Genomic DNA, 14779 nt, shown 5'->3' on the forward strand with positions numbered 1-14779 from the left:
AGCACCAAATGACAGCACATGCTACTGGTACATGAAGGACATTATAGCAGGTGGACAGTCCACTGTACTGGTGTTTGAAGCAATCACCTGAATTAAAACATTTTGATTGAAGCCCTGAGTTTGAAATCGATAAATATAATCAAGCACAATCATTCAGCAGGAACTGGGTTCATCAGAATAAAATGGACTGAAATTCAGCATAAGCCGGAATGTAATAAATAGTAAACAGACAGGAATAGGATCACACATAGGCTCATAAACAGAATAATACCTGAAAATGTCATTTATTATCAGTGCTTGACAATAAAACAGGAATGACAATTACACTGTGGCACTTCAATATCTGATATCTGCTGTTGACATCTTTCCCCAATGTATTTTTATTTGTGACTTGTGATTTTATTTCTCCTATATTCACCCTCACTCTACTCAAGTCAGCCTTCATTGCTCCTTCAGGTGTTTGGTTTTTCTTCTGTCCTCTCCCTATACACTGCTCTGGCTTCACATGTAACCACCTCTTTCCTTTTCTACTGCTTTTTCTCTGTCTCTGTTCTCTACTCCACTTTCCAGATGGCGATCTTGCCATCGCGGCGTGCAGAGCCACTCAGGACGTAGCGATCCTCGGCTGAGCAGAGCGTCTGGATGCTGTCTGAGTGAGCGTGCAGCTCCTTTGTCACAGTGTGGCTCTCGGGGTTCACCACCAACACCTGACTCCTCATCTGACCGTCGCACTGACCTCCGACTGTGTTCTGGCCACAGCAGCCCACCCAGATCTGAGGCGGGGGGGAAGGGTTTCGAGGGAAAAGTAACAGTGGATAAGTGACAGTTGTGGTAGCAGAAGATCTAACGGGTGGTGAAATGAGTGCACAAGAACAATTCAACGCAGAAAAACAGCGATAGACAGTACGCACACAGTCCCTGTTCATAATAAAAGCAAATTAGGGCTGCAACTAATCTGCAGATTATTTCCTCAATCAATGGTTTTGTTGACAAATGTCAGGAAAAAAGCAAAGACATTCAACTCAAAGTATTTTCCAAAAATAAAAATAGCAATCTAAGACAATAACGAGTCAACTTTGCGACCTGACATGTTGTCACAACTCACCTGGTCTTTGACACGGATCATACAGGTGACTCCTGAACTGCCCGGCAGGGAGATTCTTTTGAATGGATGTCTGTGGTTGTTCATGTGCCAGAGACACAGCTCCCCTGAGTCCGCGCAGCCCGTCCACAGCTGACCTTGCTGGAACAAACACACAACACCGAAAAAAACTGTAAAGTCACAAATGTGCTTTTAGTTGGTAGAAACACAACCTTGGTGCGTATCAACATCTCTACCAAGCACGCAAACTATTTCATTTTTGGATCTGGATATTCAAAGAGATGGGAAACGTTTGCATCTCTCGGTTCCAGTGGTTGCCGTGACTACTGGCTCCGGCTAAAAACCCATGTAGATGCCAAACTCTAAAATTAGAGTTCTTTTATGTGAACTGTTTCATGTCCCACGTGCTGGCAAACCGTTTATATTCACTAATGAACTGACAGCTGCTGATTGAACTGCATGTTGAATGACTGACTTGTTAGATATCTGAACGGCTGTTAACGTGCTCGACTGATCGACACAGTCTATTAGGATGGCACAGTCACCTCAGGGATGACAATGAAGCTGCTGAAGCTACTGGGCATGCTCTGTAGGTCGTCAGGAAGTGGCATCCTGCGCTGGGGTGTCCCCGTCTTTTTCAGTTCCACAATGCTGTCGCCACAACCTGCACATACACACACAACAATTCCTTACCCAGATCTTGTTTTACCCTGACAAGCAGATGTACTGCACATACACAATTGGTTGAGACATTTCCAACAGGAATGAAGGACTCAGAGTTTGAAAGAACAAATCATGGTGATAAGATTTATTGGAGCCATGGACTGTATATAAAAATGGACGTAAAGAAGGACAGTTTGTACATACAGCACCACAGCGTGCCGTCGTGGATCTGTATGGAGGAGAGCCGGTCACAGCTCAGGTGGAACTGTCGCTTCACCTTGAGGCTGACTGAGTCCCACTGCAGGATCGTCCCGTCACAGCTGCAGGAGTATGTCTGCTGACTGGGAAGGAGAGAGACGTCGGACTGACACTTAACATTTAGAAGAGTGCGTCTGATGTTTAACTTGTAAGAACTCAATAAAGTTAACAATGTCTCAACCTGTTGTGTTGATCTCTGGTGTCCACCGTGAGGCCGGTCACCTCATGTCTGTGTTCAGTCAGCTGTTTGTTGCAGGACATGCTGTGAGTGTCAATGATGTAGATCACGGAGTCCTGGGAGCCAATCCACACCTGCTCCTGGTCCAATCCCAGCATGCAGTTCTACGCAGACGTTGCGACAACAGTGTAATTATTAGCATCACGCATTTATTTGTAAATACTTAATAAAGATGTGTAATCTGTAATATTTAATCAAAACATGTTGAAATGGAAGTGTAATAAACTTTAGAGATTGAACATACAGTATACTTTGCAGCCTCCAGTGACAAAAGGCAATTCACTTGACCAACAGAATTTCATGCAGCTCCCACTACGGCCTCAAACGGTTTCTTTCTTCCATTTTTCCACATGTGCAGTAATGCTCTACAAGACTCGTAACCAGACTTAAATTTGTATAACCTTACCAAATTAGAGGGATTCTCATTTTAGTAAATGTAACTTTGAGCAATAGGAGTGCGGCGTCTCTGCTCTCACCAGCTGCAGCTCTCCAACCTGGATGCAGTCCTGCAACATGGACCAGCTCGCTGCATCGAACACGACCACTTTGCCCCCGCTGAGAGCCACCCACAGCTTCGGGTTCCTCTCAATGCCCGAGCCGTTGCAAGTCAACTGACCTGGAGGGAGAGAAAGAGAGAGAGAGCAGTGGATCAGTGCATTGGGTGAAGGAGAAGAGAACCAACCACCGTCACTCTATAGGTACTGTATGCACAAATGTCCCCAGTGGCAATAAATATATAGAACGGATAGAGAGGAACTGGTTATTATTTTTTTATTATTTTTTTCAAAGTAAATGGTAATTGGACTGTATTTACATTCACCCATATCCTCACATTCACACATGCTGTGCTTTGGGGTACAATATCTTGCTCAGGGACACTTTTGCATTTGGACTGGTGGAGCAGAGGGATCAAACCAAAGACTTGTGGTTAGTGAACGATCCGCTCTACCCCCTAAGCCACAGCCGTCCCAATGTCCTGATCACTTCACACTATTTTGGTTCGTTGTTCTCAACTTCATCACTTCACAAAATGTTGTTTATCTGCTTTACTTAGTTCATTGTACTCAATTATCTTTCCAAGAAGATCACTATCTCGCAGATGATCTTTTCTCTCTGTCACAGTGTAAACAAATGAGACACTGACAGGGCCGCTATTATTCCCCCTGATAAAATACAGCTCAACAAGACTAATCAGGTTATGTGAATAGGTTTCCCTGGAGCATCGTTTACCATAAAAAACATTTACATTTACAAGTGCGTGCACACGCGCATATACATACACACACTCAACACTCACATATAAGCTCCTAGAAACATTAACTCAGAAATCTTTGTCCTTTGTTTGTCCTTCACGTTGTGTGTCTGGTGTAAATGCTCATTAGAACATAACACCACGGACAGTGGGTGTCTTGTGACTCGTGTCAGTGCACAACAGACACACAGTAAATGAGGCACATGATGGGACAGCAGCTCAGTTTGTTCACTGATTACCATTCAATAAATAAACTGATTATCGTTACATCTTTTGATGCTCTCAACTGTAAAGTACTGTGACAATTATGTCAATGAGAGTCCAACAGGGATGCATGTTGCGTGAAATTAAGGGCTATAGAGATGAGATTTGTTACCATGACAATGACGTATAAGGGGTGTATGTTAGTTCTCTTAGTTCAATTTGTCATGTATGACTTTTAAGACACACGAGATACCAGGAAAATGGGTCAAGGTCCATAAATTACTCTGCAGACAAAATGAATATTGATTTCTATTCAAGTTGCCCCAAATACCTGGTGTGTATAACAGCACATGCACAGTCTGAGGCTCAGCCATGTCCAGCGACGGGGTGATCTTGTGTTTTAGTGTCTCGGAGGTAGTTTCATGCACCATCATGGGCTCTGAATGAATTAATGGATACAAAAGAGAGGATGAACGGCAAAGGATATAAATGATGCATTAAAAAGGATAATAATGACTCAGATCTAGCGTCAACATCATAACGAGCATAAACAAAATAATAAACGCTTGTTCAATTGCAAATTTGAATGAAATTAAAGAAAAAAGAAGCACAACAGGAGTGAGCCCCAACCTTCATGCTTAATCTTGTCAAAGTAAGCCAGCTTAGAGGCAGCCACGATGGACCTGTGGGTCTGCAGACAGCCCATCACAGCGTCCATCAGCAGGGCGTTGGTCAGGGCCTGAGTCATATACTGAGGGTCCTGGAGGGACACACAATGAGCTGAATGGTACAGAAATCCTAGTATATATTGTACAGGTGGGTAAGCACAATGACAAACATACTCTAAAGTGACTTAAATAGTCAAAGCACTGAACACAAAGCACTTTTCTTATAATGTTATTTGTACATATACACAGAATGGTCAGCGGCCAGTTTAGAATCACTACAATCTGCCACAGTTTCAGACCCTGGTCCTCAGTGTGTTTTTTTTACTTTTGCTAAACCTGTGACATCAAATTATTTTGTTGCTGGACCAAAGGCATGAATTACTGTTTCTTCCCAGTGGAATTCCAGATTTTACCTTGTGTTGATCCGCCATCTTGCGTCCGGCCCACATCTCTTTGACCACGAGGTTCCAGAGCTCAGTCTCTGCCTTCAGGTTGGCCTCGAACACCTCAGGCCTGCCAGAGGTCTGGATACGAAGGGAGGGAATACGAAGAAGTAGAAACGGAGCTGAGGCGATCTTCACCTCCTGCGCAGAGATGGGGCAGTTGTAAGAATCGGGGGTTATGACAGAAAATTCCAGAGAAAACGTGATTCAGAGAAAAGGGATCAAAGACTCTTGTGACCTGTATGTCTCTGAACTTGGTGATTTCCAGGTAGCCAGGTCGTCCCTCGCTAAGCAAGAAAAGGCGTTTCTGCGTCATCGCGATTTTACCGACGCCGTAGGAGGTCTTGACACAGGATGACAACTTGTAGACGCACTCGCTGTTGTCAAGGTTGTCAATGACCTCAGTGGGCAGGTTGACATCTTGGGCCTCAGCATCCTTCTCCTTCCAGAAGGTGTAAAAGAGTCTGAAGAGTTCAGGCTCCACCTGCTTTGGTTTGCCTATAGGACACAAAGATCTGTGAGAGACATGTAAGAGGTATGTAGGGTGCATATGCAAGCAGACAAATAAAGTGTCTACAAGACAAAGAAACGCATGGGAAAGAAAAACACGCGCAAATACAAGCAGAAAAATGTACATTAACAGATTATGTTAGTTCCACTTGCAGAACCCAGAATATCCACAACAATCCACAGTGAATTGCCCCCAGACAACAACTACAAGCCATTCGGTTTGGTTTTCAGTCATGTTATAGATCCATCTGTTTTCTCTTCCATCTAACCATAGATGATTCCTTTTCACAGCAGATAAAAATCTAAACAAAACACGGGGGGGGAAAACCCGTTGAGGAGAGGAGAAAAAAAAACATAGGATTTCAGCAGCGTGAAAAGACGTCATGTGTGTCAGTGGAGAACCGCACCATGAACTCACAACTCATTTCATGACCCGTGTCACATGACACTGCCTCTTTTATTCTCTCCTGATTTATGTTGTTCTAAACTTTTTTCCTTTGAAATGTTTAATATGACATTTTCCTAAGACTAATAAAGGGCCTAGTGTTATAACTCATGATGGGAATACATTAGATACACAAAACAAAAGTTTATAGTGTTGGTCAAATATTTGGTCTCAGAGCCAAAGTAAATTGTTAAAAATAACTTATTACTGACATTTACTTGCAGATCTAGAGCCAGCTTTTTTTCATTTTTAGCAATATTCTCAATACATTTAGTTATTTGATCCATTGTTGATGTAAAATTAAGTATTAGTACATATTTAGAGCAGCTTTAAAGCTCGTGACAGAAAAAGTTACAATAAATGTAAGTACAGTAAAGATATGTTTTATAAGTTTTAATTGGAAGTCGCTTTGGATAAAAGCGTCAGATAAATGACATGTAATTTAATGTAATGTAATGTTTTAAACAGTGTCACTATTCAATAGCAGAGTTCATTTTTTCAGGTGTAAAATGTGACGCACAGTACATTTCACAATACCAATTATTGAAAGTGTTAAAACTCCTCATTGTGCAGAATGCATAAGTTGCATACTGATGTGTATTGAACTTTTGTTACATTGCTATTGAGGAAAATTATATTGCATCAAGTATTGATATTGTTTTATTGCCCAGCTCTAATTTGTTTATGTTATGGGTTAATGCTTTGGAATAAAAAAAAACTTAAATCAGCAGCACAGCATTTATAGCACCTTATGACTCAAAATACCGCAGGTTATACACAATTCATTAAAACATCAGAAATTAAAAGTTGTATCTAACCCACACGTCTCGACCTTTCTTCCCTCACTTACCCTCCGTGAGAGCATCAAATAAACGGTGTATGGTCGCCACATCGTTAACAATCCCACATTCTTGAACACAACGCACAAACTCGTCCTGATGCAGGTGTTTTCGGGGAAGCTTAAACTTCTTAACGTGGTCATCGGGCTCCACGGGCGGCTTCTCATTCTCTGTCTTCACCTGATGGATGAAGAAATATGATCCCCAACATCATCACTAATTACTTTGCACCACACACAGTCTATCAGCAGGTGCGACGATGCCTCTGAGCCGACTGACCTTGAGGATGAGTCTCTTGAGCTCATGTCGTTGGTCGGCTTGCTGTCTCTCGTCCCTGTGCAGCGAGTCCACGAGCCACGTGACCATCTGCGTGGGGAAGATGGCGGTGTCCGTCTTGTAGAGGTTCTGGAAATCACTCAGAGCATCCAGCCGCCGCAAACACAAGGTGTTGATGAAACCACGCAGGTAGTAGAATCTACGGAGGAAAGATTAGACTTGAGTATTAGGGAGTCAGTACCTGCATTAACAAACAATGTCTGGTAGTAAAACACCTGAATGACAGGGTTGTTCCTGAAAACAATGACAAGAGGAGCATTAAAAGAGAGAAGTACCTGGCCAGCAGAGCAGAGTTCTCGTTTTGGACGGAGAAGATGGCCTTGCTAAGGTGCTGGATGAGCTCACTGTAATAACTCTGGACTGAATGGAAGGACAGAGACGCAGGGAAGTCTGGGAGTTTAAACACCTTTACAGGCTTCAGAGGGTTCTTTAGAGCTGAGGGACAAAGAGAGAGAGAGGGAGCGAAAGATGTGGAGAGGAAGAGGAAGAGAGGACAAGAAAGGAAGAAAAAGAAGAAGAGAATAATTGTAAATCTTTTCCTGCCACCTATTCATCATGATAGCGTTCGCCTCTTTATATAAATAGCATATATGAAATTGTGTGTATTCCTCTGCAGTTTCACCAGAGTCAGACAGGATGATCCCCGTCAGCAGGTTGTTTCTTTGGAGGCTGAGTGTTTGGTCGTCTCCTAAGTTAGGAAGGCTCATTCCCAGTCTTTTATTCAGCCTGCTCTCCATGATGGAGCTCTTTCTCCGCGCCTGAATCTCCTGCATGGTGAGTCTGCGTGCCACTTCCACCATAGACTTCATTCTAGAGGATATATGAGAGAAAGTTAAAAAAAAGTCTCGTTCCTGTACCAAAATGGAGAGGAAGGCAGTATGTAAAAAAAAAAATAAAAGAAAAAAGGATCATATAGTGAAAGCAGTGGATTTCAACTAACACTTTGTTTCCAGTTAAAAATTAATGCTTATAATACTGTTTCAGAAATCTACTGGCTGAGGTTGTAGGTTGAATTGAGTTCTATTAAGAAGAGTTCCTAATAAATACACACATACATGTCCAGTGTTGAACTGTATGAAAATGATTCGAGAAGTGCGATACTTTACTTCTGCTTCTCAGTACGCGTGCTGAGCTCCATGCGAGCGTAATTATCCATTTTCCTGTTGAGACGATCCTTGAGAAAGAAGTGGAAGATGTGAGTCTCCAACACCTGCAACACAGTCGTGTGAGTTTGAGAATGAACTGCTCCAGCGTCACGTCTCTACCAAGAGATATCAGCTACACTATGTCATCAATTCAGTCAGAATAATAGAAAAACATTAATTTACCTTTGTGTAAAACAGTTGCTCGGCCGGCTCTCTGGTTTTCAGGAACTCTTCACTGTTAAACACTCGATGTTCATAGTTAAGATGGCAGCTAACATCCCTGTAGGAAACGTACATGTTTGTGTTAACACAGTGTGTGTGATTTGAGGAGAACCGCCCCATTGGATCGTAGGACCCAAAGAATACAAGCAGAACCTAAATATGTTGACGATGAGCTCCAGTGAGATCCTCTGGATGTCGTGGTTGAGGTTGCGCTGCCACGCTTGTCTCTGCGCCCGCTGCTCGTTGATGTCGCTGCAGGTTGCGTGGTGACACTGATGCAAGTCGAAATTGATCTGCAGTGACTGACACCTGCAAAACACACTCAGACGTTACAAACCAATACTGGCTCTGTCTCCAGCTCAAGCACCTGCTCGTGTTCCTATGGTCTGTTACTTGGAGAATAACGAGTACCTCTGTGTGAAGTAGTCTGCAGCAGCTGGAGGAATTTGTGGAAGGTCAAGAGTATCAGAACAGGAAGTGGAAACGCTTCCGCCATCAATGTTGATCAAGATCAGATCATCTGTTTCCTGGATAAAAGAGATCAAGATTAAAATGGATGTCTTTCTCTATTTAGTCCACTGAGCTGTAAAAACTAAACAAAAAAAATGACAAATAAAGTTAAAACGGAGTCAGAACTGACAACATTTTTTATTTGAACTTGGAAACACTTTTTAGCTTTTCAGTTAGTCAATTTAAAGGAGATGATGCTTTTTCAGTTGCCTAATGCACGCCTAGTGGCTATTATGACACGCCCCCTAACGAAGCCAGGTAAAGCGAGATTGGAGGACGAAATTTCCTACACGCGCTTGAAGCAGTTGACCAATCACAACAAAGCTTTATAAGTTGGGGGGTCTTAAAGAGACAGGAGCTCGTTCCAAGTGTTTCAGACAGAGGCTGAAAAGAGGAGCTGCAGCAATGGACACAATGAGGAAAGTGATGTGTTTTCTAAACATTAGAGCTTATAAACTTTTTAAATTCATAACCCAAATTAAAATTATGAACCTGAATATATGCATAACATGTCTCCTTTAAGACTAAAACGGCAGTAAATCCATAGTCATCTGATGTCCTGTACTTACAGTAGCGACCTCTTCAAAATGGCTGAGATGGCAGCCCATGAGGAAGGCGGTGGGAGCCATGAGAAAGTCCAGCATGCCTCTGGCCAGGACGGGAACATAAGGCTGCTGCCATGACAGAGGCTGACAGAAAGACCAGGGAGGCATTGGTGAACAAAGATATGGGTCAAAAGATTAAATAATTAACTGATTACAACTTAAACATTTCCTTGGATCATTATAATATGTATTGTATTGTCCTGTAATTAATTTTAACACTACTTTGCCCTTTGCAGATGTGCAGACATAGATTGTGAACTGACCTGCAGGAAAAGCAACAAACTCTCTGCAACCAGTGTGAGTCTGGCCCAGTCAGCAGAGAACAACACCACCCTCTGCTCCTGCAGGAGACAAGACAGCACCTGCGGACACAGGGACAGTGAGGTGGACAAACAGAGAGAGACACAAGGGTCAAAGGGAGACTTCTCCTGCTTCACTTACAGATACAAACACAGGTATGTGAACTACCTGCAGTATTTGCTGTGGTCTCAAGCAAAGGAAAGGCAGGTGGAGGTCTAGATCTACAGCTGGGTGGTCTTTGTCCTCTCTGGACGGTAAGACAATTGTCAGAGGACGCAAAGTAAACATCTGGAAAAACAGACACAGTTGTGGCTTGTCTTATACCCAGTGACTGACCTCATCGCACTCAAAGGAGACGGAGAAAAACGAATACACACACACATACGAGAGTGCACACACACCAAATGCAGTTGTCCAGGAGGTGGGATTGGCACGAGTGAAAGTTTGGCTGCAAACTCCCTCACTCTGTCCTCCATGTCTGATAGACGACAAGTTCTCAGCTGGATTAACAGACTGATGAAGAAAAAGAAAGGGATTGAGAAAGAGAGAGAGAGAGAGAGAGAAACAGAGAGAGAGAGAGCAATTAATTTAATCATTTTTAAATAACGAGACAAATTGTTCTGCACAGGTAATGTGAACATAAAGAACATTGAGCCATGTGTTTTTAATTTATGAACAGTTAGGTTTAGTACACTGTGTCTCACCATGACAGACAGTCCCTGAGGGCATTGAAGTAAGGATACTTGGATATGACACAGAAACCGAAGGCAGAGAAAAGTTTAGAAAACTTAGAGGACCCGGCTTCATTGTGGAAGCAGGAGATCCCTTCCTGTAAAAACAGAGACAATCCAACAGTGACCGGAATTCATTTAAAGTTAGTTTTATCTTACTCATATTCAAGTATTACACGTTGTCGTGTTTACCAGTATTGGTTGGTAGCACTGCATCACTACTCCATGGGTCTTGTTGCCAAAGACGTCAGTGAAAACCAGGAAGTGAAACTGTTCATCTTTCTGTTCATTGGTTACTTGGAGCCCACCTGGTAGAAAGAAAAGAAATATACGTTATCAAATCTGCATGGTACACTTCAATGGCTGAACAGGATGCACACACAAAATCACAATTACCTGAATTATGATGATACGATGATGATGCATTACTGTAAGTGCTTTCAGAGGAATATTGTAACATAGATTTAAAAACCACATACCAGGGAAGCAGAGCTGAGGTAAAGCCCTGAGGTCAATGTCTATAGGAACGCTCACATCTTCACTCCCTCCTCTCGCTTCAGCAGCTCCACCTGCAAATATATGAAAATCTAAAACTATATCAAACTGAAAGATACCAATCACAGACAACAATACTGGTAATACAATTTGTCAAAGGGATTAGAAAGTCTCATACGACTATGTGAGGGATGAATCAGAAACCTAGACAACATGTTTGTGCATCCACAGGCATTTCTAATTAAAAACAACTGTTATTTATGTATTGATATGTGAGCAGCGGGTGGCCCACACAAGCAGGTATCAAACCTTGGCTCGGGGCTGAGGCTGCGGAAGGATGATGTTCCCTCTTCTTCCTGGGAAAGGAGCGTTGCCTCTTCCCATGTGCACCCACCACGTCACTCTCATTTTGTGGTCTGCTGACGAAGGGAGGCGCCAGGACATGCAGTACCTCCGGCTCCAGCAGGAGGTGCTCAGGAGCCCCGTTATTGTTAATAGTCTAAGCGGGAGATATAAAGATAAGGTTTGCAGTACCCTCTATTCTAATTATAATACTGTTTCTGTTTAATACATGATATAATAACGTAAACTAACACATTACTTACTACATATATTCATGTGGTTCATTTAATGACAGAAAGAAGGAAAACATATTTCAGTTTTACAACTTAGGTGTAACGAACACAGATCATGGCATCAACAGACTGTAAATAACGATGGACGATGCATCTCCTCTTCCTCCCACTATCTAGAAATGAAGCCAAAATATCCCAGATACGAATGCCGCCATATTGCACCTATGACGTCATTGTCACCGCCAATGAGTCTGCGCGGTAGCAATCGGGGGGGCCACTGGGTGGTGCTCGAGACACTTTGGCTTCACTTTTGGGGAGTCCATCTTTATATACAATCTATGGTCTGGACCAATGAGCAATGTGCGTTTTCTCCCTCGCTGATTGCACATTTATTAATGAGATGATCTTTCTTGGAATCTTGAGATTACAGTTTCTTTTAATCTGTGATATTGCCTTTATGGCCAGATCACTATTGAAAATGAAATCCTTAATATCAGTTGAAGAATAAACCTGAACAAAAAAATACCTGGTAGACCTCCCTGAGTTTGTCATTAGATGCTCCAACCACCACGCAGGCTTCCAGCAGAGCAGGAGCCAGATGATCCGCCATCACTGAAACCTGGACCAGGACCCGGTCTGACCAGCGGAACTGGACCAAGGGCCGACGCAGACCTGCTGAAGGTAACAAACATAGAGGAACCAGACAGTGACGCAGATGATAAGATACAGATGACCGAGAAAAAATATATATTTCATAGTTGTTCTGTCTTCTTTAAGGAGGAAAGATGTTTCATTTAACTATGACAAAGTGGTTGTTCCATCAAAAACAACATACATCCGGTCACACAGTTGTTTGTTTCCCATCATAGATCTATTTCAAGATCTCTGTATCTCTGTAAAAACACTTTACACAAATCAGTTTACTCACAAAACAATGACCCCTACGCCACAGTCACAGTCCTCTTCAGAACACGTGCATTTGAATGTACTTTGTAGTGTGGAGTCTTAATGTATATACTCTATCCAATGCACCGTGCTATCGGTTACTGCCGCATGAGTCCATCTCTGGAACAAAACATAGGAAGTCTCGTGTCATGTAGAAAATGATTGATTCTTTTTCAGACTCATCTCTCTACCCCCTCTCCTCTTTCTCTCTCTGTGACTCGCTTGCTCTTTCTCCACAGTGGCGACGGGGGGGGGGACATTTTAATCACATTTCCCTGTCGCTCCAGACGGTCAAGTGTCGTCTTGGAAAATTAGACTCATGTGTGCAGAGGAGAAGACACACACACACACACAAAAGCAGAGGAAATGACTTGTAAACTGCTGTACACAGCGAATGGGCTGCACGGACAAAATGCTACGGCCAATCTAAAACAGCCTTTTCATGAACAGAGCTGTAGCCACTTGCGAGAGGAATCAATTCAATTGTACTTGGTGTTTTTTTTTTTTTCTTCCCTTAAATTGATTTTCAAATAAGCACAGCAACAATGTGTCTTTGTTCTCTCGTTTAAAATGAAATGATAACTAACCCTCTGCAGCAGGAATGTTCAGCATAACTTTACTAATATCCCATTGAAGGAGCACGTCACATGACCGGCTGCTGTCCCTCCATTATTAGTCCGAGGATGTGACACGATCATCACCATATACAGCACAATCATATGATCCTTGGAAGAAAAGAAAAACAGGCGAGTTCCACGACAACACAGTCTTCTCACATCTTCTGTGACAAGAACACACAACTATCTGGTTTTCTTCAGATCTGAGGTGGTTGAGTTTGCACTGAGATCTGGATCAAGGTGGTCAGTGCAAGAGCAAAGTCACAAATTTACGAGAACAACACTCAGATATTCTCAGAAATTTGCCAGAAGTAAAGGGCAGATATTCACCAGTTTGCAAGAAAAAAAACAACAACTAGTGTTTGTTTTTGTCAGCTGGCCGAGTCTGATTAAATTAGAACACTCTGCAAATAGATTCAGCAATAAGGAAATACTTGTGGTTTCAGCCCAGAATCTGTGAGTGTCTGAATGAGTGAACCGAGATGGGGAACGCAGATTCCAAGTAGTAAAGTGAGATGATCGTGTTCTGAGTAGCAGATGAAGGCTGAGGGCAAAGAAAGGGACGTCGCTGTGCAGGACCTGGAGCTGCGAGCTGGATGAGTGAGGAGCGAGCAGGGGAATGAGCAGACTGAGGCTGGAGGAGTTGAGCTGGTTGTGGTGGCCTCTGAGTCCTGAAGCTCAGGGACTTGAAGGTTACTCAGAGGAAACTGCAACTCCCACTTAAACAGTGCTCTCATGATGTCTGCAGCGACTTGCTTGCAACTGTGCACAAAATCTCCTCTACATGTTGCTTTGATTTATATTTTTCATCTAAAACCGTTTCTGAAGTTTCCCAGCAAGTTTTTTTCTATAATCTCAGGGAATATAAAAATAATTTCTTGCAAATGTAGGATCTCATACAATCTCAGTAGATCTGTGTTTTTTCCATACATACACTTTATTAAATATATTATTATCATTAAGGCGTATGCTTTTTAAATTTCTCTACTAAAATTTTGAAAGATTAAATGTAACTGAACACACCTAAATCTCACCTTTAGAGAAAATACACAGAATGACTGTTCCAATAATACGCAAATGTAAGTTGATAAATAAATAGAAAACCACTGGACCTATTATAAACTTTTTTTAACCCTCATAAGTATAACAGAGATATAATCTAAGGTACAAATGTTTGCAAGTCTACTCGGTATCTTTAAATATAGTTTAAGGTCCACACAGAATAAAGTGTCCTGCAGGTTAAAGGTTTAGTTGGTGGGACATGTGACCCTGCGTCACAGCCTGCACCGGTGAGAGGATGCTGCTCCACGCCGTCAGAAGTTTCACCTCAGATCAATAAACTGTCGATACAACTTCTCGATCGCATCACTGACCTCCTCTCAGACGTGGGCGCTGGTCTCTATCCTCCACGCGGGTTCATGGCTGCAGCCCGGAGCGGAACATTCAGCACAGTCCTGCACCTCCAGCGCTGAATGAGGGCAGCGGAGAGTGGATCCCATGTTTAGTGACTGTCAGTCTGCTTCCTGTTTCTCTGCTGCACACAAACATGCGCACTGATGCTTCGGGGAAACGGTCACAGAGAAATAAAAGAGCCTGACAGACGATTGAAAGTCATTTTACAGGCTATTGCACCATCATTCAATTCCTCAGTTTACTCATGAAAGCAAGTTTTCAAA

The 14779-nt window shown here is 42.6% G+C and overlaps 1 protein-coding gene across 1 annotated transcript; it reads right to left on the bottom strand.

Moving 5' to 3' along the window:
* Positions 1 to 209: 209 nt before the first annotated feature.
* LOC118114113 (DENN domain-containing protein 3) lies at positions 210 to 14655 on the bottom strand. The gene is made up of 28 exons (XM_035164361.2): positions 14477 to 14655; positions 12068 to 12216; positions 11276 to 11465; positions 10951 to 11040; positions 10664 to 10779; positions 10445 to 10569; positions 10142 to 10253; positions 9909 to 10028; positions 9704 to 9802; positions 9405 to 9524; positions 8737 to 8852; positions 8479 to 8634; positions 8287 to 8383; positions 8065 to 8168; positions 7581 to 7768; positions 7234 to 7393; positions 6902 to 7097; positions 6634 to 6802; positions 5067 to 5326; positions 4799 to 4969; positions 4348 to 4477; positions 4049 to 4156; positions 2738 to 2877; positions 2205 to 2365; positions 1970 to 2106; positions 1648 to 1766; positions 1106 to 1243; positions 210 to 773 (listed from the first exon to the last, which is right to left on the bottom strand). Exons 2-28 carry the CDS (start codon positions 12149 to 12151, stop codon positions 555 to 557), a joined length of 3825 nt encoding a protein of 1274 aa, XP_035020252.2. The 5' UTR covers positions 12152 to 12216; positions 14477 to 14655; the 3' UTR covers positions 210 to 554.
* Between the last annotated feature and the right edge of the window lie 124 nt (positions 14656 to 14779).

Source organism: Hippoglossus stenolepis, chromosome 8 (assembly GCF_022539355.2).
Source record: "Hippoglossus stenolepis isolate QCI-W04-F060 chromosome 8, HSTE1.2, whole genome shotgun sequence".
Lineage (NCBI taxonomy): Eukaryota > Metazoa > Chordata > Actinopteri > Pleuronectiformes > Pleuronectidae > Hippoglossus > Hippoglossus stenolepis.